General features: G+C 38.0%; 1 protein-coding gene across 2 annotated transcripts; it reads right to left on the reverse strand.

The window, feature by feature from the left end:
- Nucleotides 1-170: 170 nt before the first annotated feature.
- On the reverse strand, nucleotides 171-24,572 carry LOC114938302 (uncharacterized). 2 transcript variants are annotated; one of them, XM_029312177.2, is made up of 4 exons: nucleotides 24,077-24,572; nucleotides 5,898-6,245; nucleotides 2,512-2,655; nucleotides 171-2,409 (listed from the first exon to the last, which is right to left on the reverse strand). In XM_029312177.2, exons 2-4 carry the CDS (start codon nucleotides 6,242-6,244, stop codon nucleotides 1,158-1,160), a joined length of 1,743 nt encoding a protein of 580 aa, XP_029168010.2. In that variant the 5' UTR covers nucleotide 6,245; nucleotides 24,077-24,572; the 3' UTR covers nucleotides 171-1,157. The 2 variants fall into 2 exon arrangements, with proteins under 2 accessions (XP_029168010.2, XP_029168009.2); XM_029312176.2 differs by lacking the exon at nucleotides 24,077-24,572 and having other exon boundaries at nucleotides 5,898-7,789.
- Between the last annotated feature and the right edge of the window lie 2,325 nt (nucleotides 24,573-26,897).

Genomic DNA, 26,897 nt, shown 5'->3' on the forward strand with positions numbered 1-26,897 from the left:
AAAATTTTGTTAATCTTAATAAAAAATAAAATATAATTCAAAATATATATATATATATATATATATGTATGTATGTATGTATTATAATAACATTAATAAGAAAAATAATTGATTACGTAAATAGTTAACCTCATGGGAAGACAGTGCGGATACACATGTATAGACATATAAATAATGTACTTTTTTTATTGAAATAATTCACATCATAAAACATGTACTATTTATAGGAGAGGAAGGAAAGCACTTTTTCCTCTCAATTCACTTCGCTTTTTAATTGTGTGTGTGTGACTCTCCATACACATATATATAAATTTCTATATACATATGATACACATACATTTTGTTTACATAAAGTGTTGAAATATGATTTGTTTTATATAAGCGCTTTATCAGGTAAGAAAAATATAAGTTTTAGACTTCAATCTTAACAAACGAATGATTGAATGGAAACAAATTATTTCAAATATATTTACAGCCATATAACGAGTTCCCAGCTTATCTTTATTATTGTATCAATTATGCGATTTTATTAGACTACCGATTCCGATAAACTAGGAACATCACCTTTAAAATGTTGATTAAATTTATTAAAAAACTGATTAATCAATTATATAATATAAAATTATATAATGTAATATATTATATTATATATTATATAATATTATATATTTTAATATACATATTATATATTATATAATATTATATATCCTATTATATATTATATATTATATTATATATAATATATAATATGTAATAAAAATTGTTAAGTTATTTGATTATGCCTGATTAACATTTTGTTGATGAACATCTGCTTAAACGGCTTGAGCAAATTTTTGTTCAATCTTCAACTGCTTTTATCTTGTCAACTCTCATTACAGAGTACTAAATATTAATTATTAAACACAAGTATTAAACACGAAGTATTACAAAATCATATTTGGTTTCGCAGTCTGATCGAATTCAATTTCAATATAGATTAATCTCGTTCCTTTACTGATTGTGTGTGAATTACGTATTACGATATCGATTCGTTGCGCGGCTGAAATTTGCAACGTTTCAATTAATTCGTATTTTGTCGTACATAATAAAAATAATTCGTACTGACAAGAGAGAGGGACTATGAGACTTTTTGGTATGTTGTCAAAACCTATCGTTTATTATTTGTTGATCGTCAGGTCCAGAGGCAGATCTTGCTCCATCTCGGTGACGTTTTCGTTCTTCACTCGGAGATCTTGGCCGCACGTGTTGGCGGTATCCACAATGTTGCCCCACACGTTCTCCAATCCGTATCGCAAATCCATCGAATCCAACAGATGTCGAAAGACCGGGCTGTGGGACTTGAGAATAAGATCCGAGAGGATCTTCGTCTTTCGTAGGATGCTGTCATTGCTGTGCATGCAACATTTGTGCCGACAACAACCGCAGTCACCGCCACTCATGTCCTTGAGCTTCTCCTTCGGGGTCTGTTCAATTTCCATCTTCAGATCTTCCGCCCGTTTGATCACCGAGTGTCTCACTGGGTCGCAGTTGATCGTATTTTCCTTCTTGCAAGGTGTACTGTTGACGATCGACTCGATGTTCCTGTAGTCGACCGTAGAGGTCTTGGTGACGCTGCACTCCATGGGTTCTTCGGTCTTGATGGGCGTCGATTGCATTCCGATGCGAGGGATGGAATCCGACACTCGACCGGGACTCGTGTGAGGCGACGACATCGCGGAGCAATCCTTGATGATGGTGCTACCAGAAGCGTACATGGGATTCACTTGGATCCTATCCGGTATAATGTAACTGTCATCGTACATCCTTGGATAGATCTTCACGTCCTGCTCGTACGGCTTCGGCGGAGTGACCTGTTCCGGTTCCTTCCGCTGTTCCTGAAGATTGTACATGTTATTCCACTCGACGAAGTTCCTCTGCTCCTCGAAGCTGTTACTGGTCTTGGGACTAGAACCCGATATGCTGCTCTCAATGCTCGAATTCTTCTTGTCTGACTCGGAATAGGTACTACTGCTCTGTTTATCGGGCGAGTTAATGTCGAACCTTGTTTTTTCTTGAACGTTACTGTCGTCGAAACTCTTCTCCTGAACCTTGTCGTTGTTGTTCACGTAATGGCGATAAGTTTTCACGTGTTTTCTTAAAGACGACGGATCGGTGTACCTTTTCGAACAACCGGGTACTTTGCAGCAATATGGTTTGTCCACCGCATGAGTCCTGGTGTGCTTAAATCTGTCCGAAGAATTCGAATAAGCTTTGTTGCAACCCTCGACAGGGCAGACGTAGGGACGCTCGCCGGTATGAGAACGCGCGTGAATCTTCAGGTTCTCTGCTCTGCTGAAGCTCTTATCACACTGGAAACAGTGGTGCGGCTTCTCGTTTGTATGTGTGCGTACGTGGACCAGCATTTTGTACCTAGAAAAGAGTAGATATGAATTTTATGTTTCTATAAAAAATGTAAAAATATCCCTTTTTTCATATATGAATATTAATATTATATATTTGAAGGAATTTTACCTCGCGTTAAACTCACGCTCGCCTCTCGCGCATCCTTCCCATCCGCAGTAAAACAGACCCCTTGGACCAGGTGCAGCGTGCAACCTTGCAACGTGTCCCGCAAGTTGTTCCAGGGACGTGAACCATCGGCCACAATCGTGCCATCTGCAAAAATGAGAAAAAAATATTATAGCTTTGGTCCTTTGAAAGGTATATAATTTTTTTTTATATTTAATCGCGAATTAATCTTCGTGAAATTACGAATCGTGACTAATCGAAAGTGATGCGGCGAATAATATACTTCAGCCTTTTGACTGCTTGAAATATCGAAATATGATTTGCGTCACGAATGCGTTTGCTGACTCGACCAATTGATACCAATTGCGGCCATTTTGCAATTGCCGCCGTTTGACACCAGTTTATCGTAAGAGAGACCCACGATGGTTCGGTACTATTCCAGTCAACGACAACGAATTCCGCCAATTAAGTGGCACGGATATGTCCACGGGAGGTCGTGGATCAAGGCAATTTCGAGAGAGATTTCATTGGCCGGAGCGACTCTTTTATTTCTTTTTTTTTTACTCGTGAGCAACCGGAATTATACGAGCGGTTACAATATACCATCTATGCATTATAATGATTGTTATAAATTAACCTCGTATTTTATCTAATATGATTTTAAAATAATGCATGTCATACATATGTAGAACATCTAGCTTTTCTTTAACACTCGTATATATTATTAATAAATGTTACATAAGGAAAAAAATATGTTAGATACAAATTTTGTAATACAAATTTATAAAAAAAAAGAATAGAAATAATTTTAAAAAATGGGCAGAATGCAAAATATTCTGAAAAAATTTGTAAAAATAAATCTTTGAGGGACAACTGCGAATAAAATTTAACATAAATGATTGAACATTGATGACTTTAAAGAATGAAATTTATAATATGGTGTTCAGTGATAAGCTACGACATTCACGCGTTTAGCGCGTGAAAAAATGTCTTTACGATAATCGAGTTCTCCGAGACACTCTGATAATAGTTGTTTCTTTTTTGTGATAAAAGCATATATAGATGAGAATTGGAACTTCATATTTCATACATATTATTTGATGGATAAAAAGTCGAATTTTTTTATTAAAAATATTTAAATATACTATTCAGGAATTTCAGCAAAATTTTATTATTTTTTTTTGTTTATTATTTAAAAGCAATCGCTATCAATTTATTTTATATCGAATCAAAATTTTCTTGAAGATGCATAGAGACCTTAGATATAATAAACCAAGCCGGCTGTAAACCTGTTTATCATTAGAGATACAGCGCATCCTCCCGCGAGAGTAAATTACATCGAGGGAATCTGAATTCCGCGAAAACGTGTGAGGGAGAAAACGAGCTCTTAATCTCGCAATAAGACAATTCTAAAATAAAAAGAATAGACATCTCGAAAGATGGATTTCAGAGTTCTCTCGGTTATATACAAATGAGCAGAGTCTTTCGACCATCAGATATAGAGAAAACTAGTTGTAACCGGTATGCGCGCGCGAGATACGCGTATCTACATTGACGAGAGATAGATTAGCGTTTATTTAACGAGAAGAGAACGACGAACGTCTGCAACAACATAGCAAACTGCAAACTGAGGCGGAACGACGCATTTGATTGTCTTTGAAGTATAGGTTTATGCGATAATTCCGTGTAGAGATAAGACGCGCGAAACACATTACTGCAATTTACAACGCAATATAAGATATATTATTTAAAATTATTTATATAGATTTATTTTTTTAACATATATATAGAAAAAATATATATACAAAAAACATTCGAATATAAAATAAAAGACTAATTAAGAGCTTGACGATAAATGATGCGAAAACAATTTCTTCTTCATTGAATGTAGTTTAATAATATGAAAATCGTATGCTTCGATCCTGCATTTGAACTAGTTCAAAGAATTTGAACTCTAACAAATATTGAAATAAAGAAAACAGATATATGTTATCTTTAAAGATATAAATGTTTCCTTTTTCATTGAATATTTATTAATATGAAAATTGTTATTTTTGGTCGGAATTGGAAATATTTTAGGCAAATATTGAAAACAAACATATTATCTTTAAAGATGAAGAAAATAGATATATTATCTTTAAAGAAAATAGATATATTTAAAGATAAAGAAAATGATATATTATCTTTAAAGATAATACATAGATATATTATTTTTAAAGATAATATATCTATATTTCAAATTCAGGACCGAAATATACAATTAATAAATTGTATTCAATTAAGAAGATGACTCTTAATTCTTTAATTTATATTTAAGATAAAAATTATAATCTTATTGTTTTAGAAGAAAGGACATAAAAGGATATTAAAATTACATAGTAAGAAAAAAGGAGAAATATATAAATTGATATTTAAGGCAAGAAAAATAATTTTCACAAATATATATATATATATATATATATAAAAGGGACAAAGAGGGAAAGATGCAGAATTACATTGATCTCATTACGAGATAAAAAAAGACGACGTCAATTAAGACTTAATATACATAAATATATTGACACAAGGAATTTGTGTTATATTGAGATAACGCGATTTCGTCAGTTATATCTCGGAAGTGAAAATATCTATTTTGAATTAATCTTCACATTCTAAACTAATACTTGATTAATACAATTAAAGTAATTCAATGTGTGTGTGTATATCGACTATTTTTACGATGATATAACGACGATAATGAATTTCTCCAAAATAACACGATTCTCCATACGCTTCTTATCTTTCAGGGTCTTATCTTAATTAGTCAATCTTTTAGCAATAATATATAATCCAGAATACTCATGAAAAATTATGCTCGAATTAATCCAGTGAGATTTTTGTCTTGGAGGTATTTTAAATAATTCATCCAATTCTCAATTACTACATCTCAATTTTTTATGCTATTTTGTTATTGCACAAGATCCTGCGTCATTTATAATTAGAATGAATCTAATGAAACAAGTGTGACAAGAATTTAATATGTACAGAATGTATAAATAAGTGCGAAAAATTTTAAGAGATGATTCTTTGTCGAAAATTAAGGACAGTTCCTTATATAACATATAAACATATACATATACTTTTATATCCCTTTCTGAGTTTTTATTTTTTTCTCTCAAATTTCAGACAGAAAGGATATTCATTAATATTTAAAAAACATAAAAAAAATTGTTTTACCTCCCTCTTTGGAAAAGTGTATCTCCTGACGGAGGGATATACACAAGAATATAATATGTTTATACATAGAAGAAACTCCTCTTAACTCGTCGACAAAGAATTATCTCCTAAAATTTGTCGCACTTATTTAGATACGGCCTGTATAATGTTCTTTCCTCTATTCTTTTTCTTACCTGCACTTTAATTGGGCGTTCTCGCCGGTCCTGATCGTGCCGAGTTCCAAGCTCGAGCTGGACGCGTCCGAGTCGCTGTGCGCGGGACTCGGAGGACCACCGTTGCCAAGGGTGCCCGGAGACACCCCGACGGCCGGTGAGGTTCCCAATTCCTCCTCGGCCGGCATTTTTCGCGGCCAAATCGGAAGATCCAGCGACGCTGGTTGATGCTGGACGCTGAAGCTCCCGTAGTAGCTCGGGCCCGGGCTGGTGGTGTAGCCGGAAACCGAGCTGTAAAAACCCGGGGCAGCTCCTAGCAGGGTGCCCGGGTAACGAGCGGCGCCGTAGGGACCAACGTGAGTTGGCATTCTGCCCGGGACATAAACGATCATTTTTTTAATCATTTTTTTTTTACTCCCCGCGATTTTATTTTCGCCGATTCGCCAAAGACTTGCAGATTTCGCTCGCTTTTAATTAGCGATTCCCTTTAATTCGCGTTTTATGCAGGCCCGATGTTCTGCGTGCGTATTTTACATAAGAACGTAACTGTCGTGAAAAATCAGTGTCTATGCTCTCTCGAAGGAATTTCCGAGTGCTTTCCGCTCTTACTCTGATCCTGCCGCTCGATCCTCAGTTCTAATGATCTTTCACGAGCTGATGTATAAGAGCATCGAGCAATGTCGTTACTCTAGATAAATTCGCTGTCCGAGCCTCTTCGCAATTTTCTCGTATATACTCACAATGTGCACCGCTAATGACTATTCTCTCCGTTATCTTTATTGACTTATTAATTTCCCGTTCAAAAATTATCTTAACAAGAAAATCATTAGCTACCACGTTCACCCTTTTCTCATAAGCCGGTCTGACAAAATTTTAATCTCGATTATAATTTTAATTATCTTCTTCAAAATTTTTTTATCAATTTTTGATTTTTTCTGCTCTTGTGTTTTTTTCTCTCGCACACGTCTGTGTTTTCCAAATTTTAATACTCTACTTCCCGATCAAAATCTCCTCGGCAATGAAATCACATACATCGTTAGCAATTCAATTTTTTTTCTTCCAAAAAATCACCCTTTGCCCTCGAAAGATTCGCTCCACTAGCGAGTTTCGAAGACACCGGGTCTGCCACGTCGTTGTCACCGTCACACTTCCTCAAGCTCGCGTCGCTGCAAAAAGCGATCCGGCCATCGGACTTGGATACAAGACTTTCCAGGTCTTGCCGAGGGACACGACCCTTTCTTTCCCTATCTTTCTGAGCACCGTAGGTACGACAAGCCGTCCGCGGTATAATACACACACACCACCTTGCACGCACTTTCTACGTAGTCCGAGTCCGTATCGTCAGATATACTTGAACCGGTTGGACTTGAGTATACGATAGCTCAGAAATTGCTTGCTGTACTTGATCGAGAACATAACTGGGCTGGACAACCGTAACGAATGAATCATAAAACACTGCCGTCGCGCTTCCGTAGACAGTTCCCGCACGTTTTATTTTGACACGTTTAATAAGGCTCGACAGTAGCTGAAGAGGAGATCAGAAGCTCGTTTTATTTAGTGGACCACAAACGATTCGATGGATGCTAAGAGAATCCCATTTTTCCTGATCGCTTGCCGTTTACTCAACAGCAACGATCTCTCTCTAGAAGATGACGTGTCGTAGATGAAGAAGAAGACGAAGAAGAAAAGAACAGCAGTCAGAGCTCGATGAACTTTTGCCGATTGAGTTGTAGTTGGCTTGATTGCCCTCTTTATAACACGTTGGAAGCTACGTATCAGTTGTTTATTTATTGCACTTTTTTTCAAAATAATCTTCTCGAACGGAGTCAAGATAAGGAGTCTGCTTGAAATATTGTAAGAACGCTACTAACAAAACGAAACATGAGGAATATCGAACTGATGGCGATGACGGATGCGCAGGCTTATATATAGTCGCGCTATCATCTTTATTGCGCCCCTCCATGAGTTTCACCAACACAGAGAAGAAGAGTGATAACAGCTTGTCGCGGTATTCGTCGGTGGCCTTCTCTTCGTTACACAAATGTCTTAGCAAACGACAGCTAATATCAAGACGATTTGATAATTAATCGAACAGCAAATATAGTTATGAAATAGTCTAGAATGCACGTATTTTTCAAAATCAGTCCTGCGCTTTAGAAATTATTTTAAAATTATCGAAGTAATTTTCAATTTCAATAGCTCAATGACTCTGGATTAGATAATTATTAGAAATAATTTGAGAGTTGTTAGGAAAATTATATCAGCAGAATAGGATAAAATTTAAGAATTGAAATTTTATTCCAAGCGGGAAATCGTGATTCATTCTGCAGAAATTCTGTTGACGAGATGAAGATTGACCTCTGCTGACCTACAAGAAAAAGAAGGATAGGTCTACCGCAGAAGAGGAAAATATCAAAGAGATCGGCCACCTCCCGGAGTGTAATCATAATCTTCCCCTTCCATCCATTTCTTTGAATCGTGACCCCCCCTAAATTCGTTAATTTCGTCCCACAGCTCGCCCGCAGCTGATCAGTAAAAGATGCGCGGGTGGGAACAAAGTCCACGCACATATCTCCCTTTCACAACTGGGCGACGCGTTATCTGGCGTATATTAGCACGTCGGTGCGAATTGGCAGGCTGCAAGCTGAATCAACAAGACCGGCCCGACGTGGTGGCCTGGTAATTTCTTCTTCCCGGCGGCAAGATCACGCGCTCTCTCGCGAAAATGACGACAGCGTCCCTGGACGACGGTCGTCGGCGTCCGTGAGTGGGGGTCCTCGTCGTCATCAGGAAGCGACCGGCTTGTCGCCGTTTCGAAAGACCGACGACGATCTCCGGTGAAGGTCACTGTCACATGGTCTCGAGCACGTTCCTGGCGCGATGACGCAATTAATAAGATGACGAGAGGAGGCGCGATTGCTCGCTGGCACTTAAAAGAAACGACAATTAAAAAGAAGCATCGCTGATCGGCGATATCTGGACGGATGAAGAACAACAAATGCGTGACCCTGAAGACGCGAGTTTTATAAATTGGTCGAGCACGCGTCGACAATGATGATCTCGTTCGAGTGGGTCACGTGACCGCACAGAGATCGGCGGGATTATTAGACAACGCGAGATATATGATATTTCTGACGATACAGATATATGGTATATGCCACATGAGCGATATTCTCGATTATCTGCGTTCTTCTTGACGTATCGAACGGAGTCCACGAATGTAGACGCGAAAGAAAAAAAATGGAGGGATTAACATACTCTATCATCGATTCGCGATGATGGAGAAAGAAAAATTCCATTATTATATAATATTCGATTTGTAAATCATTTATTTGCAGCGACTACGCTTGCACTTGAGTAATCTCGTACAAACGCGATAGGTGGTCACACTTTCATAAACATGAATCAAGTTTTCAGACCTTATCTAAATACTTGGGGTTAACACGCTAATCTCGAGAACGACTTTGGCCGACACTAAATCTTTCGAAGCCACACATCGTCATCAGTCACTGAAACAGCCGGTCAAGGCGACTTTATTTTCATTCTTGATGACATGTTGGAATTATTGTTATCCAAAGTACACTATGCTATTCAAATCTTCGAGAGAATGTTCCTTTATTTGAATATCCTATTATTCGAGCAGAATAATTCGAGAAGACTATTTCTTCTTACATGTATCTACACTAATTATATTTATAAAATATATTAAACAATTAAATATATTAAAAAAATAAATATATTAAGTACTATATAAAAATTTAATGTATTAAGAAAAACTCATTAAAGATATTTCGAAAAAAATAATATTTCCAGCAATAAAAAATATGAAATTAAATATTAAAGAAAAGCAATAGATACACATAATCTGAAAATTTGTTTATTCATTTATCTCTTTATATTATATATTAGTTTATACACTAGAGATTTATATTTAGAAAACGAGAAAAATTGTCTAATTATTCTTGCCATTTCACTTATTTACTGCGTTATATCATCCGAGGTCATAAATACGTATGCAGTTATTAACGACGTCATTAATTAAGGTATTTAATTCCTGGTTATAAATCGTAATGCCAAAAGCGATTTATAAAGACCACTTTGTTCCGAGAAGAAAGTATATTTCTCGTAGACACAACAGACAAACGAATGCCCCACATGAGAGATAATGGTTCATCATCTTCACAGATAAAAAGTCAGATGCGAGCTTTGTTCCGTTTTTTTCATAGAAGATCGCGGCTGACGCTTCGCGAACAAAAATCAGGGAAACCCGTCGACTTCCTTCGACATCACAAAGGGAAGATGGATCTAATGATCTATGAGAATGATCTCCCTTAAGCCGCGGCTCTTTTCGACCATCGGTTCTCTGATTAATAATATGATGATAATATGGCGGAATAATAATCGTCCCAATAATTACACATTTTTTAAAATTTTTTTTATCAAATTTTCATATAAAATTCAAGTAAGGGTAATTTCGTAAGTTATCTGAGAAATATCTCGAGAATGAAATATCGTCTGTAATAACAACGTTTCATCTTCGGGGTGTTGATTGAACGACAATCTAATCTCGTCGCGACTTGGAATCCGCATGTCTGGCTGGTTTGAAGTAAACAAGTTCACACTTATTCACTTATCAGTATCAAGATCCACCTGTTGCTATCCACACGAACGGTTCTCAATCTCATGGAAAAACGATCGCGTTTTACCGTAATACAATTAAAGAGGAGATTATTAGAAAGATATATATTTCACAATTGCTTGCATTTTCCATTAAACTATATGTGTTATGAATGTTATGATACATTGGTTCATAATGGAGGCGAACTGATTAGCGTCTTCCTTTAAAAAAAAAAAAAAAGAAAATGGAAATAATGAATTCTTAAAAGTGCGAGGAGATACGTGAAAAAACGTGCATTATCATCATTATATCGGTACTGGCTTCTCGATAACACAGTTGAGGGGGTCCTTTTCCATTTAATTGCTTGATAAGCAAATAAACACGAATTTAATGAGGTCCACCCATTACTTTAATATTGAGGCTTAATATCGCGTTATTTTTTTATTACTGCTCCATCATACCTTGCAGAAATATTCTTTTATCACTTAACACCTCGCGATATTTCGCAAAAGATAGATACGATGAAATAATGTAAGAAAAATTACGAGAATTGATATGAATATAAAAAGATTATTTTTAACAAACTTCAAAGAACTTGTCGTTAAATTAGTATATTGTAAATAATTGGATAATTCGCGTGACAAGATAAAGAATGAAGGATCGAGTCGTATAATCTTTTCTGACAGCAAGTCAGATGCCGGGAAATTGATAGCGGATTTTTTGTTTAATGTAGGGTCGACTGAAAAAAAAAAAACACGAACGTTTCTTCGTTTTCCCGCGCGATCTTAACTTGGAAAATAATTTTCACCGTAGAGTCTTTGTGTCGTCCTAAGCGATCGTATCGTATCTGTTCATCTCGTATGCGTTTTACGAATTTTATGGTGTGTCGTTCACCAGTCTCAGTCGTCGTTAAAACAAGAAGAAAAGGAGATCTGATATAAGAAATATATATTATACACTTTTTTAAACATTAAAAAAAATTCATTATTTGACCTTCGTACATAAAACTGTTCGTACAAAAATCTGTCTCTTATTTCCCGAGAAGCACTTAGCTTTTTTTTTTTAACATGTAAAGTCATTATACACGGTCGGGCAACCGGGGCCTCGATCGAAGGTCTCACACAGACGCTCTATGATTTATACCGATACGCGCCAGACCGATGCTCAATTCATCCTTCGAGAAAAGTACCCCCAGCGACCATACCTTTACATTAATGAATATTGTATGGCCACCTTTCCTGCCCTATCTCGCCTTTTTCCTCCCTCTTCCCCCGACCTTTCCTGCAACCGCCGGTTCCCACCCTTCATCTCGGATGACACCCCACGGACCGGGCTGCTGGCGTCGGCGTGCTTTGATCTCGGAGAACGCGGCGAACAGGTAGAAGAAATCGAGAAGAGGACGGGTAGAGCAAGAGAGATAGGAAGAGGAGACAGTATATATGTATGTGTGCCTACATGAGGCTGAAAGAGATGGAAGAAGGAAGATCAAGCTGCAGAGACGGAGAGATTCCACGACCAATGGAAGGAGCCCGACGCTAAACTCGAGAAAATATGTTTGGAGTCTTTAGATTGAGATCCGGGAGAGAGATAGTTCTATACTCTGCCTCTTCTCTCTTTCTTCTCTCATTCCTCTGCCTCCCACTACCTGCTGCTTATGATGTGTCCGTGGAACGCCGAAAGAGATTTTATTTCTCTCTCTTTCACGTTCTTTCCCTTTTCTTCTCGTCCTCCCTTTAGCAGATCTTTCATTTAGATTTGATTCCCGTGCTTTCCCTTAGGGGATACCATCGGGGCCCCGGGAATCTTTCGATGGGCTCCCCAAAACCATCGGGGCGACCATTTCGGTAGCTGTTGCGTCCTTTGGGGCCTGTTTACGATGATTGTGAAAAATTGAATCGCCTCTTGTGGGGGGACACGAGCGAGGGACTTACTCGACGGCGGTTTCGTCTGTGCTTAACGCCGCCGCGACTAATAATTTGCTTTCGACATTCCGAAATATCTTCTTAATTAAAGTTACGTTGAGGTTTTCTGCCGGACTGCGCGGTAGTAAAATTTTGGTCGCGAGGGAACGCGACGTTATTTAGTACCGAACTCTCTTAAGAGGATATCTTCTCTTCTCAAGCGAGTCTTTAATTAATAAAAATTAAAAAGAGAAATATATGTAACTTCCCTCTTCCTCTCTGCACTAGGGATGGGCAAAAATCATTCGATTATCGATTAATTACTAACTTGATAGTTTTTTCCTTCGATGTTTCTAGATGTATAACTAGATTTTACTAAAGTTTTGCATGTAAATAAGTTTATACCCCATATTTCGATATTCATTGCCAGTAATGAAAATCTATAGTGTACGTGACATAAACTATATATTTTCAGTGCTGTCAGTACATTTTAGCGCATTTCGGAAGACATAGGGTTTGTTCTTTATTGCTGCACTGATGAACTATGCACACTGGTGTAATAAGTTAAAGTGAGATAAGTATATTTTGTTTCACTCTAACTTATTGCCACTAGTGTGTACTAGTTCATCAGTGCAGCAATAAAGAACAAACCCATAGTAATCGTAAGGTCATGAGCAAATCGACCAATCGTAACTCACCTTACTACGCACGTAATTGGTCGATTTACTTATAGCCTTTGGGCTAATAGCGTCTCTCGGAACGCACTCTTCGCGGTAATAGTGTAAATTTTTTTACATTCAAAAGTCGTGAATATATTAGCCAATAATAGCTATTCCTTTAAAGAATAAAATTAACATCGCCCATCCCTACTCTGCGCTTCCCCTTCTTTTTCTTACTCTATCGAGTTTAATGGAACGTTGAATGGACGGAATGATTTGCTGGCGAACCGGAGTACAATTCCTCTGTCAAACATTCATTAACCTTGGAGCTTTCCGTTCCCGATGGGGAGAGGAAGCTTCCCTGCGGGAAGCCCGGTTTCGAGGGAAACCTTGAGAAGAAAATTGGATCGCCCCAGCGAGAGACCACTTTCAGCCCGCGACGAGGTGGGAAACCGAATATATAGATCGCGTGGCGCTTTGCGTGTGGTTCGCGTCTCACAAAAATACGTCGGGAGAGAAGAATGAAAGAGAGGGAGAAAGAGGTGCTCGATCTCCCTCTGCGCGTTCAGGCAGCAGCCCCCTTCGTCGTGGCTCGCAGCGGGGGTTGAAATTCCCGCGGTCCATCGTCGCGTCGTGCCCGATGCTTCCCGTCATACTTTTTATTCCACTCTTTCGAAATCCCATCGAAACCAGCCGATAGCTAGACTCCGCTTCTCCTTTGTAGAGAGTTATTTTTTTAATCCTTCATTTTTTTCCCTTAGTACTTCACGTATACCTCTTCATCCATCGTGCGAAAATCACCCTCGATTTATTAATTCCCTCTCTCGCGAGAGAGAACCTTTAAAATCCCCATTCTCCCTCCCGAAGTAATCGAAAGACTACGGACCAAAGATCGACGTCGAGGATGAACGTGCGTGTTCCTCCGTTGATTTACCGCGCCTAAAGACGGAATATTAATATCGCAATGGCGTGCGCCGCTGTACACCCCACGGACGCAGGAGTCGTGTCACGCGCGCACACACGTAATGCGTATTACGTACGGGACAGGAGGATGGCTACCGGTCGCAGCGGGAGAGCGCAACGGGGGTCCTCTACCTCCTCGCCGACTGGAAACCTCGCTACCGAAGAAGAGAAGCGGACTCTCTCTCTTTCTTTTCATCTCGCTCCGTCTTCAACATCCCCTCTGTGTATTTCTTTCTCTTCTCTCTCTCTTTCCTGTAACACGTGTATTATCCTTCGGCCTGTCTCTCCCTCGCTTCCTCCCGCTGTTTCCCTTGGTAATCTTCCGACGATCCCTCGTGGCGCTACCACACGTTGATTCGTCGATCCTGCTCACGGTCACGTGACCGGTTTATATAAGGCCGGCCGGCGGCAGACGGTGAACCACTTGTTCGCCGCGCCTCGAGTTGTACCGTACTTCCGTTTTTTTTTTTTTTTTTTTTTTTGTATAGGAATACCAAATTCTACTGGCGCAATATGCCGGTCGTCGATGCAGAGCAATTTGTGCCCAACGCGGTTATATACCTACTATGTATGAATAGAAACAATAGGACAGCATCTGTGCATCTGTCGATGCGATATATAAAATATAGATGATGAAGAAGAGAATGCGATTCTCTCTTTTTAGAAAGAATTTTTAGAAAAAATTTCTTTCATCTTTTTTTTTTATATAATAATTTCTCAATAAAATGTTATTTTTGAACGAATCGCGTTAAGGGGGATGATTAGACTGTTCCGGAAAATTGTTGAATTTCTCTTCCGAAAATTCGTACTCGTGCACTGAAAAAAAAATTTTGTTGGATTAACAAAAATTCTGTTCAAAAATAGACGAAACGGAATTCTGGCTGAATCTACCAGAATTCCTTTTAATACAAGAAATATCTTGTTTGCATCAATAAACTGATTTGTTGTACAAACAAGATGCTTGTTGCATTAAAAGGAATTCTGGTAGATTCAACCAGTAATTCCGTTTCGTCCATTTTCAAACAGAATTTTTGTTAATCCAACAAAATTTTTTTTCCATTGTGGGAATGTATGAAGACATTAGCGCGACGCGAAGGACGACAGAGAAGTCTGACCGATGTCGTGTAAACATCACAGAGAAATCCTCCGTAAGGGGTCCACGAAGAGCCTCCACGGACGGCGGCGAAGCGCCGCACGGCGCCAGGAGCCTATTAAAAATGATGCTTAAAGAACGAATTATGGAAATGAGCCGTTATACCAGCTCCGGGCTCCCATATTACCGACGACTTAGTCCGTTCGCGTTGAAATTACAGGTTGCGAGGCAGCCAACCCCTCCATCCTCTTTTGCTCTACTCGTCCACTTCTAAGCCGGGTAAGAGGGACCCTCTCCCTCGGGGTGGAATACATTACGTTGATTTTCGGAATTGAAGATTAAATCCTCCCGCCGTGGGGTCTCTCGTTTCTTCCTGTATTCTCTACGCGAAGAGGATCTCGTGTGCGTACGTTTACGATATACAATGCTCGCTTCTTCTGCATCGCCGGGAGAACGAGACGCCAATTAAATAATTCTGCCATTACGTCGCTATCTTACGACGATCTTACGTCGCCGGTGTCATTATTGCAGCGATACCGGTCTTGCTAACGTGTACAGAGTACAGTGGCATCGGGATCCGCGAAGATTTTAACGTCCCGATAAGATTTCCACGATACAAACTATAAATTGAAAATAGAATATAATCTTGTGGTATAATCCTGAGATACGTCTCTTAAGATATGTTGATTATACAGTCTGTCAACGAAACCCGTTTTAAGAAAGAGATATCAAATTTATATAACTTTATTTTTTGTGCAGTAATATTATTGCAATATGTATATTATTTTATACAAGAATATTATACATATTACAACTACTTATATATATATATGTATGTACTTTGATTAGATTAATTTTACGATTTCTAGTAACAGAATTATGATAGGATATATGGTGAGTTATAAAATAATAAAATAATTCTCTTGAAAGAGCTAAAAGAAAAGAAACGTCGGTAATAAAATGTCACAACTAAAGGACAGTCATGTAGATATTTGTTTTTAAATCGGCAATTTTTGTCGCCAAAGTGAAACCTTTTTTTATTTTTTTAGTATTCTTAATAGTATGTATTTAGAAAAGAATTTAGGAAAGCATGTTTAAGAATCCCTTTTTTCGTAGAAGATACTTTTGTGCAAAACGAAGCATACGTTCGAATGATTTACAGGAGATCGTTCAATAATTCACTGTAATCTTTCCACCCTTATATACTTTAACCAAAGATCTCCAATTTAAGGTAAAGTCCCATGGAGAGTTTACAAGGTCAAAAATAAATAGAATAGCGCACGGATTCTTGGATATACATACTTACAAAAGCGTCCCTATACGTTGTAAGTGCTCGACCATCGGAGCATGCGATCGGAAATCTCACCTTTCCGCGTTTCTCAGTTTCTGAAAAGAGCGCGCGGTAACACAGGAAGGAAAATATTTGCCAACCCCACACTTCCCTCTGTTTGTACGACGTACAAGGAATGTCTCGACGCGGTGGCTACGGGAAGTTGGAGGAATATTTTCGCAAACATGAACGCACATCCAGGTCTAAAGTCGCGCATTCTTCTTCGGAGAATGCATTAGCTTCGAAGAAAAACCGGTATATATTTAGTTAATATTTTTAATACAGTATTCCGGTAAAATTCCTAATATTAATAATGATAAAATAATATAACTATTTGTCGTATAAATTTTATTATTTTATCGCGCGACATATGGGTAAATAATAGTGTAGGATCAGCGTTTACGGAATCACGGTTCTCTCAACTCGACTACGAAAAATCGATAATTAATCACGAATTTCACACCTTCGGTAGACCGCAAGAAAGAAAGCGGGCTCCGGAAGGGACGCGGAAAAATCTCACCCTACTTTGACTGCAGAGCAGAGTAAAAGAAATCAGGAACAGAGGAAAAAGAGAGGGGAGTATCTGTATTGACTATGCCAACACCCCTATGGCATCGCCACTATGGAATTTCTTCTGTTGGTGAGACGAATCGCTAAACTGGACCGCATTGACAAATGATTCGAACATTTCGTGTCGAGGAAACCGTCGAGGGAAGGACCTCCCACATCGTATAAACGCTGCCGTCCTATCTCTATCTCTTTTTTTTCTTCGTTTTTTTTTTCTTACATTTTCTACCGTTTCCAAGGTTAAGGCTGTGCCGGGAGGATACGATCTGCGAGATTAAAAATAAACGCGGATCTCTCTCCCGCGAATTTTATTTCCATCATTATTTCCTTTGACTTTTGCGATTGATCGATCAGTATTCATGTATGTAATTTCATTTACTTATTTTTGTCGTTATATAACTATACTATTATTAACAAGTCATCGAATCTGCTGTTTCAAGTTTCAATGAATCGGCATGAGATATTTTTCTTTTGCGAGAAATACGCATAACTTCTGTACAGTATCGTATTACGCAAGCTAATGCACACTTGTACAAATACTGGTGGTTACTGCAAAGAGTATTTCTTATTTAAATAAAAATTAATATAATACATTAAAATTATAAATATATATGAAAATTAAATAAAAATATATAAAAATTATATACAAGGATATATAATACATAAATACTAATATACTAATTGAATATAAATATTAATATGGCGATAAAAATAAAGCTATTCGATTAATTACTTAAAGTCTCGGAGAAATATTTTCAAACTTTTTACAGCATCGGATTTAAATTATTATTCTTGCATTGCAATTGAATACGCACTTATATTTAAATGAATTATATTTATGATTTACAATTAATAATTAGGGAACAATGAATTTATTTGATTTATTTAATACGAAGTAGGAATGTATTTATGACGAAATTTTAATAAATTAATTACTCATTTACTCAGCTAAATACAATATAATTGTGTGCGCACTTGTTCTTTCATTTTAACTATACATTTATAAAAATTTGTTGCATTTAAAAACAATCTCAACATTTATAAATGATAAAATATAACAGGAGTAAAGGAAAAATTCATTTCAGATGTAACCTTTTATTGCATAATATCTCTAGTATCTTTCAACGAGTTATCGCCCTTCTATTCTAATAATAGCGCAAATACAGCGCCCGCATTATGCTCATAGTTGAGCAACATGTAATAGAAGTGTCACCTGTTAGAAAGCAAATAGATTCACAAAAGCGATTAATCGACGAATTAAAAGGTTTAATATGAAAGGTTGAGCAAGATTATGTGTATATACGATAAAGATATTTTGACATGAAAAAATCGATATTTCTCGATATTTTTATAGCAATATTGTGAAAGCTGGAAGTTTGCAACGTTAATAATGATTGCGTTAATACATTTATATATATATATATATATAAATTATAAAAATGCATTAAGAAAATGTAAAATATTAATTAATTTCTGGAATAATTAATTTTACATTGCATATTGAGATTCTTACATCATTTATGTCTGATATAAAGATTCGTAAAAACGAATATATTTGCTTTCTAATTATCAATAAGAATAAAAAAAAAAAATATTTATGTAATCATTATAGACAAAAATTTCACTTGAATCCTTAACTTTACTGGGTAGAGGAATTTGTGGAATCGACTACACGTAGAGAATTTAAAAAATTCGAAAAATTCTTGATATCCCTAGAAAGATTTAGATTATCAGCATGACGTTGCTTGCCTCGATAAATGTGAGAACTGAGAACACGTTACAAAGAGATCCATTGAAATTTGAGACAGGTCTATATTTATATTTACGACACTCGTTTAGACTACAACTGACGAAGCATATCAAATTCCAGATGTTAGAAGTGACAGAAGTCTATAGCTATTCCAAAGATGAGTTAGAAGGGACGAAAAACACAGTTCGGAAGACAAAATTTCCAAAATCTCTCTAGGAGAATAAATCGCGTAAAACGTGCGCGTATAAAATCGTCGTTTCGCACATTGTTTCCTACATATGTACACACAGAGTTCTCCAAGGGTTCCTTCTTAACTATGGCGGTTCGCATGGCATGTCTCATCGCGACATAAGACACCGTGGCATACCACACACAACGCGACACCTCGGCCATACGAGTTGACCGAGGACTCCGGCAGGACCACACACGAAGGATCTCGCCCGTCCTTTTTCTTCTCCTTCTCCTCGCCACTTGCCTCCGCGAGTCCTTCCTTGTTCCCCAGAAAAATAAAAAGAGCGCAGCGTTCTTGGTGGAAGGACGCGAGAAAGAAAACCGAGACTCGCTTAAGCATCATGCCATTAACCACGCACGAAAAGAGGAGCCTTTAAAAAACACTTGGTCCCGCGATGCCGCCCTTGTTACGGAACGACACGGAAAGTCACGGAATCGTGTATTACCGGAGTCGTAATTACGGCTTTGAAATTAATAAGGGCAGTAGCCTCGATTATCGAATTGACGGTTCCGGAGAAATCGAGTGGATACTTGAAGGTCTTATTATTTCATGGCTTCTTGGAGGCATTAAGTATTTTGGGTTAATTATTTTTTTTTTTATTATTTAGTGTTGTGTAGAATATTTGCCCAAAGTCGTTGGATGAGGGAAAAATTGTGCGGGCTGTTCGCACAACCCAGAATGACAAAGGACACATGACAGAGTAGCTACTATATAAGATTCATGCGGGCTAGAGAAGAATCGTCCGACAGCACTCGAAGACCCCTGACGGGGGGTCTTCCCGCATTGTTGTTAATTGCGCATTTATAAATGTTACTGCCCGACTAGTCTATTGTTCTCTTTACATTCTAAAACTAGACATTGTCTTTTAGACCAAATCTTTAGCTACTTAAGAGCGAAAGTTAGGTGTGATTCGAAGAATGTTTCACAATAGAATTTTCTTCGTTTTCGTCGACCACCGGAGACTATTTTTACGGGTTCGGTTTTTGGAAAAGATAAGAAACGTCTGCGAACCCAAATATTTCCATTTATGATATTTATTATTTTCCGCATCCTTCACGATTTATGTTCGGTCAGTTTACGAAAAGCAGTTTGTTTACCGTTGTGTACACGCGAGGGCCGTATCGAAACGAGGTGCCGACAGTTTGCAAAAACTGGCGGATGCAATGGGCGCAATCGGGATTTCCTATCAAATGTATTTGGTCGAAATAGGGCGATTCCGGCGGTTGTGGCATCATTAATGCGCCGCGACTCGGAACGTCAGAGAACGAAAAAAAAATGGAAAAAAAATTATCCGAGCGTCCCGCGTTCGTTCCGATACACTAAGGATATATAATCGAGGGAATTAAATACAGTGTAGTGATACTGTTTTTCCGCAATGCGCGTCGTTCTTCTCATCCGCGTATTCCATTCACAATTTCGTATTAAAATTCTATCGTTAAGGGGTCACATACACTTTTATTGCACACAAAAAAGGCTTATTTTCAGGAATTTGTTTCTCAATAAATATCATAGTAAATTAATGCAGCATTTTTTCTTTACTTTATTTGTTATATATTTGAGTGTATTTATAAAAAAAATTATTATAAATTTTATAAAAAAACATAACTTTTTTATCAGTTAAGGTGTCTGCATTTTGTACTGCAGTTTAGTACGTTTTGAAAAATAAAAGTATTTTTTTGTAAAGAAATGTTACAGTTATGAATTGTTGAAAGCTTTCTCCGATTTTTAATTTTTTTTAACAAAAAAGTGAAACAAATTTTGAGGCAAAATTATACATATAACTTTATTTCACAAATTATTATAAATTGAAAAATTCTTTTCAATAATTTGTAACTTTATAGTTTACAAAGAAATGTTATCATTTCTTTACAAGAAAATATTTTTTTATTTTCAGATTAAATTGACTTATAGTGCAAAATTATAGCCATAAAAACAATAATTTTATACATATACTTAAATATATAACGAGTAAAATGTAAAAAAGCCTGCATCGATTACTACGTTAATTCCCGAAAATAGATTATTTTTGCGCTCGACATAGACGATCCGCTTAAAAATTAGCGTACAATGTGCACAATTCTAGCTTAATTTCTAATTAATTTTTGACTCATTGTCAGCGAATGCCGGAAGCGAAGAATCTTCAATTTCAGAACGACAAAAGAGACCGTTAAAAGAGTCCGTCATCCTCGGGACGACTTAGCGACGCACCGGTTGCCCAGAAGCCCGTGGAGATTCCCACGTGGGCCGGGCGTCGAAGGATGCGGGCCGAAAATATGCAAATTTATATGCGTATCCGCGCGATTCCTCATCCTGCCGGGCCGCCTTGACTGCCCGGTTTACCCACTTGCGCCCGAGGGCCCGAAGACCTATGGGAGCCTGTCACTCTTTCTCTCTCTCTCGTTCTTCTCCGCGGAGTCATTACCATACGTGACCATAAATGAAACCTGTCTTCTCCGCGTAACAATAGAACAATCTCCTCGCGCGAGACACAAAGGCGTCGCGTATGTGTCCCTACGTGCGCATACATATGCACCCTCTCTCATAGATCCTACCAACTTTTCTTCGACTCCCTCCCTTATATATATATATATATGCCCCCGTTATCCCTCTTTCTCCCCGGGAGACCCGCGAGATGTCCCGAGCCAACGGTATCCTGCGACAGGATACCGGTTCCAACGCGCGCATCCTGAAGCGGGACGTTTCGTCCTGCTTCCAGCCGCGCGCATCAGCCGCACCATTGTCTAGCCGAGATTAGGCGAATTCGAAAAATGACTCGGTCGAAGCTGGAAAGCCGTGTAACGGTCGCCGGTGGGTTCATAGGTGATCGTCTTTCTGGATTCTTTTCGAACGAACCACGGTCAACGGCCGCGCGAGGCGGAGATTTCTAGGGACTGGACCCGGGGATCTCTCTTTCTACGGAGCACGTCGGATGATTCGTTACGACGGGACTCGGCATTTTTTTAACGACTCACTCGACCAACGACCGTGTATTGCTCTCTTTAACGAGATGCGACTATGTCTGAATAGTAAAGAAACGTTAACATACGATGCCGATTGAGAATCGGTCTCTTTTCATTTTGACATATTGGATATATGAATTATTTAATATACATATATCAGCACTCTGGTTTTTGTCGAAGTAAACTTTTGCAGAAGATTCTGAAGTATTAAATGAAAATTAAATGATAATTAGTTAAACAGGTTTTCGGCGAGAGTTACGGGACAAGGAAAAAGTACGTTGGTGCAACCCCTGGTTTTTCAGATCGAGACCTTTTGATATTTTCGTATAGCAGTAAGAGGATTCCTCTGCGCGGACTCCCACACTCTGAATGAACCGCACACAGATTTTTACGCAATCTCATTGAACGCGCTGTGGATCAACAGTGATCCACAGCGGGAGCATTGTTGCCGAGGTACGATGTGCTGGATCTCGATTCCGGAACCTCTTCTCATACCTGACCTGAGATAATCCCATCCTGGTACCATGTGCGCTTTATCCCAGGGGATCTGGTACACACCGTGCCCTCCCCCTTTTGCCTCTCTCCCGCAGATTCGAAAATGCCTGGTGCTACAGGGGTCCTGTTCGAGAAGGTACCCCATCCTCGCTTTACTTTTACCTTTTATCTATCGTTTTTCCCCTCGGGCTGTCAAGCTATAGCGAATCTCGTGACAGCGACGACGTTTGTCACCCCCTATTTTTGTCACACGAAGCGGGGAAAGTTCTACGCTTTTCTTTAAATTGTTCCGAAAGATCGTGCGATTTAAAATCAATTCTTTGTTGCGGAGAAATATTGAAAAAAATTAAAAATTAAAAATATAAAAAATATCAGCAAAATACGCTTGGTGTGTCAAATAAGGTAATATTTTAAAGGAAAATTGCGAATGTCGAGCACGGATTTTGCACACTGTCACTTGCCATGTCGGCAATGCTTGTTGAATTTAATGACGTGTTATGCTCTTAACGGAGACGTTACAAAACAACTGGTAATACGAATAACATCGGAAGGTAAACGAGTATTATAATCTGCAAGTCTTTGGTTAGTTTTCGCAAAATTGTAAAGGCGATTTGTCTTTCGTAACCTTTCTCACGTCCGCAAGTTTAGGAAACTGGTTTGAAAGGTCTTCCGGTGCAAACGTTTCGTAGAATCTTGGAGAGATCGATAGCTCTCCTCGAAAATTTGATCACGATATATCGTAGATCGTTTTTGGAACATCGAACGAAAAGTAAAAAAAATGAAAAAAAAAAGCAAAACAATCTCTCTTATAGTTGGCGCGAGATGACAGCCTCGAAAACCTCGTTCAACCAGTTCCTCTTTTGAAAGAGATGTGTCTTCTTCATAACATGAAATGAATTTTGGAGGATTTTGTAGATCTGATCCGTAATCTTTTCGATTGAGGTTTTTGTAAGCTTTATCTTATATTTCTTTCATTTGCAGTCTTTTTATATAAAATCATTTTTATCATTAAAATTCTCTATAACTGATTACAAATTTTTATCTTTATGGTTTACTTTATGCTATATTACTTATAAACTATAGAGAAATAATATTTTTAGTGTATTTATATATGTATAAGAATTTGGAGTTTAATTTGAATATTAAATTTAAATTACTTAATTTTGACAGATTAAATGTCAAATTGTTAAATCCTAGCTTTTGATGTATAGATTAAAAAAACATTTATGTTACAATTATAAATTATCGTTATAATATAATATTGAAAAGAATTGAAACAAAATAAGAAAGAATATTTGTGTTGGATGAGCAATCGAAACAATGAAAACATCTGATTTAGAGAAAAACAAAAAAAGCAAAACAAAACCGCGAAAGGAATCCGAGGTAAATATGCGGTTTTTACATATCGGTGTAAAACCATCTAAATTAACGTGTAATATATATATTTCGAGCTTTAACATACAATATTAAATTTCTTTCAATCATATTAATAATGCAAAAATTTATATTAAATTATTATCACGAGGAAAGAAATTGTGAGTTTCAAAAAAAGGTGGTCAAATAAAATTTAGAAGAAGTCACATCGATTTTCGTCGGAGAGAGAATATATTTGCAAAATAATTTGTAACTCACCAATAACGAATTAGTCGGTTCTTCGGATCCTCTTTTCGCTCATCGAAATCCAAGATCTGCAAAAATCCCTCACAGGGACACAGTGTCCTCACCTCACAAGGGATGAGAAAAATCGATGATTTGATCACTATGTATCAGTGTCCGATTGCAGAGAGATCAGTTTTGCGACACAACTAATAATGAAATATTTATGTCACGTGGTAATTAATTAAACTTCCTCGATGGATATTTCGCGGTTGCAATTTTTACGCTTTTCTCGAAGACACGTGCGAGCACCGAGAGAGGTAGGAGAAAAAGACGTGAAGGTGAAACAAAACGTAAGAGGAAAAGAAGAAGAGGAGGATGAAGAAGAAGGGAAAGAGGAGAGAATGTAAAGTATAAGTCACGACGGTAAAGTCGAAAGTTTGGAATCGAACCGCTGGTTTCCAAGGATGCTCGACTCAAACTGAGAGCACGAAGAGGTCCCTCGCGAGTCCCCGGTCGGGTGTGGGTTTTCGGTTCGTTTTTTTCTTTTTTTTCCTCCCCATCCACGTTCTCTCTCTCTCTCTCTCTTTCTTTCTCTTCTTCTCTCTTACGATCGGTTCTCTCTCTCCCTACTATCCTGCACCTTAGTCTCTCTCTCTCTCTCTGTCTTGCTACACCCTGTCGGTCTCCGTTCACTTTCTCGCTCGTTCGCTCTCATCCTTCGTAGTTAATCGTCTCTCTCATTCCTTCGTCAGGGCCGATGTTTGTGGGCCCCCGGGCCCCCGAGAAGCGGTCGTCCCATCGCTTGGAGAGGGGACTCTAGCCTAACTCAACCTGGCTGAAACATCTCCCACCACGTGTTGCTCTCAACCTCTACCTCTATCCCGCGGATCCCAACGAAGGAACGAAGGTGTTTGCCGGTGGTAGATAGACGTGACAGGCCACGTGCTTTGTGTGAAGTTGCAGTATCTAAAACCAGATACTTAATGTTTAATTAATATCATGTCTGGCGCGATACAGTTAAATGCTTATCATCTAGCGATAATTACTCTTTGAATCAAAATCGATGATGAAGATATGAAATGAGTACAAGGTGAACGAGTACAAAGCATTGGAGCAGTCGTTTGGTCATAAATAGATTTCGTTTCTGGTCAAATTAAGAATATGGCACTATTTATACAAGATAGTTAAAATATTTCAAGACTGCTACAAATTTATCTCAGCAGCGAATATGAGGATATCAAAATAAATAATAGGTAATATTTTTAAAAAAATATATTAAACTCTCATATACACACTTATTTCATTCTTGGATCAAAAACGTCATTTGTGCGACACGCATGCATGTATTATTATTATACATATATACGCAACCGGTCTCTCGGCGGATGATGGGCACGGAAGGAATAAGAAGGCTGCAGACTCCCACAGGGCGACCCACACGTATACACGCAGATTCACGCATTCACATGTACATACACACACATATTCTTGAAAGAACGCCGGCTTCCCGTATACGTAAAATACAACACACATATGCACGCATCGTGCAACCAAGAAGAATCATCCTAATATACCACGAGAGGACATAAGCAGACCTGCCCCCTGCCTCGAATACGTTTCACTTGCGGTGCGTGTAATGCGCCCGCTGCTGGGCGCGTGCATTCACGATGCATTCATTCGCCGTGAGATCCGTGAGGCGAAGATTTAAGGTAGTCCGAAAGAGAGATTTGTTGCGCGGGTTAAAATTAATAAATTGCCCCCTTTGAGAATTGTTTCAACATTCGAAACGTGACGTTTTCTAAGCGTGACAAAATTTATACAAGTTTTCTTTGACCTCTTGAGAAATCTAAAATTTACGACTCGAAGCTGAAGCTTTTCCGGGGACAAACAGTTTTGACAAAGCTAAACAATAGCTCGAGTGTATAATACGGCTGCCAAAATATCAAAGGACCTACCGCAGTAAATCTGGTTGATTACGCGGGCGGTGGCATGCTGCGATTGGTCAATGAACGACCACGATCATGGTGGTCCCAATTAGGTCACTCGGGGATGACGAAAAAGAGCTCGTATTACTGTCCTTTGAGACTTGTGATGAACCAGCTGACGATCGGTGACAATCTCTCAGTCCGACAGCTAGATTTCTCGTCAGTTATGTGAACGAGTTACGGGTCGATTGCTTCTTACAAGGATCTTCCGGAGATCGCATTAAAAAAAGATAATAGGCCGTTTGTAATTAATTTTACGATTTGAATCGTAGAGGCGAAGATATTATCGGAATATAAATATGATGTTTTTTTTAAATCGGCCAACAGAGCCAAAGCACGAAAAATTAATTATTCGGAACTGTCTCTCTTTGAGATCGCTAAGTTCCATATATGAATTAATCTCGAAACTTACATATGGAGAAATAGGCGCGAAAAATATAGGTCCGAAAAGTCGCCTCAGCGACTGAATAATTTTCCGAATAATTAATTTTTCGTGCTTTGGCTCTGTTGGCCGATTTAAAAAAAAACATTATGTTTATATTCTTAATATTGAGAGCCGATAAAAATATTTCTTTCTGATATTATCGGAAATTGTCATCTAAATCGTTTCTGTGGAATTTTCCGCTGATAAAAAATTCGTTTCGGCTCTTATAGATTTGAACTTTGAAATGTTCGAACTCTTTTGATATAGTATCAATTTGACGCCGACATAAAGATGCATTCGATTAGTTATCATTGTAAATCTCGCATCGATGCTTCGTAAATCATCGAAATTTATAAATACAGGATGTGAGTTATTTATTTATTATTAGAGATATCAATTTATTATTAGCTATAAAAGATATTTTTTGCATTAAGAAAGATATATA

The sequence above is a fragment of the Nylanderia fulva genome, unplaced genomic scaffold, assembly GCF_048542155.1.
Source record: "Nylanderia fulva isolate GAGA-0341 unplaced genomic scaffold, ASM4854215v1 Scaffold17, whole genome shotgun sequence".
Taxonomy (NCBI): domain Eukaryota; kingdom Metazoa; phylum Arthropoda; class Insecta; order Hymenoptera; family Formicidae; genus Nylanderia; species Nylanderia fulva.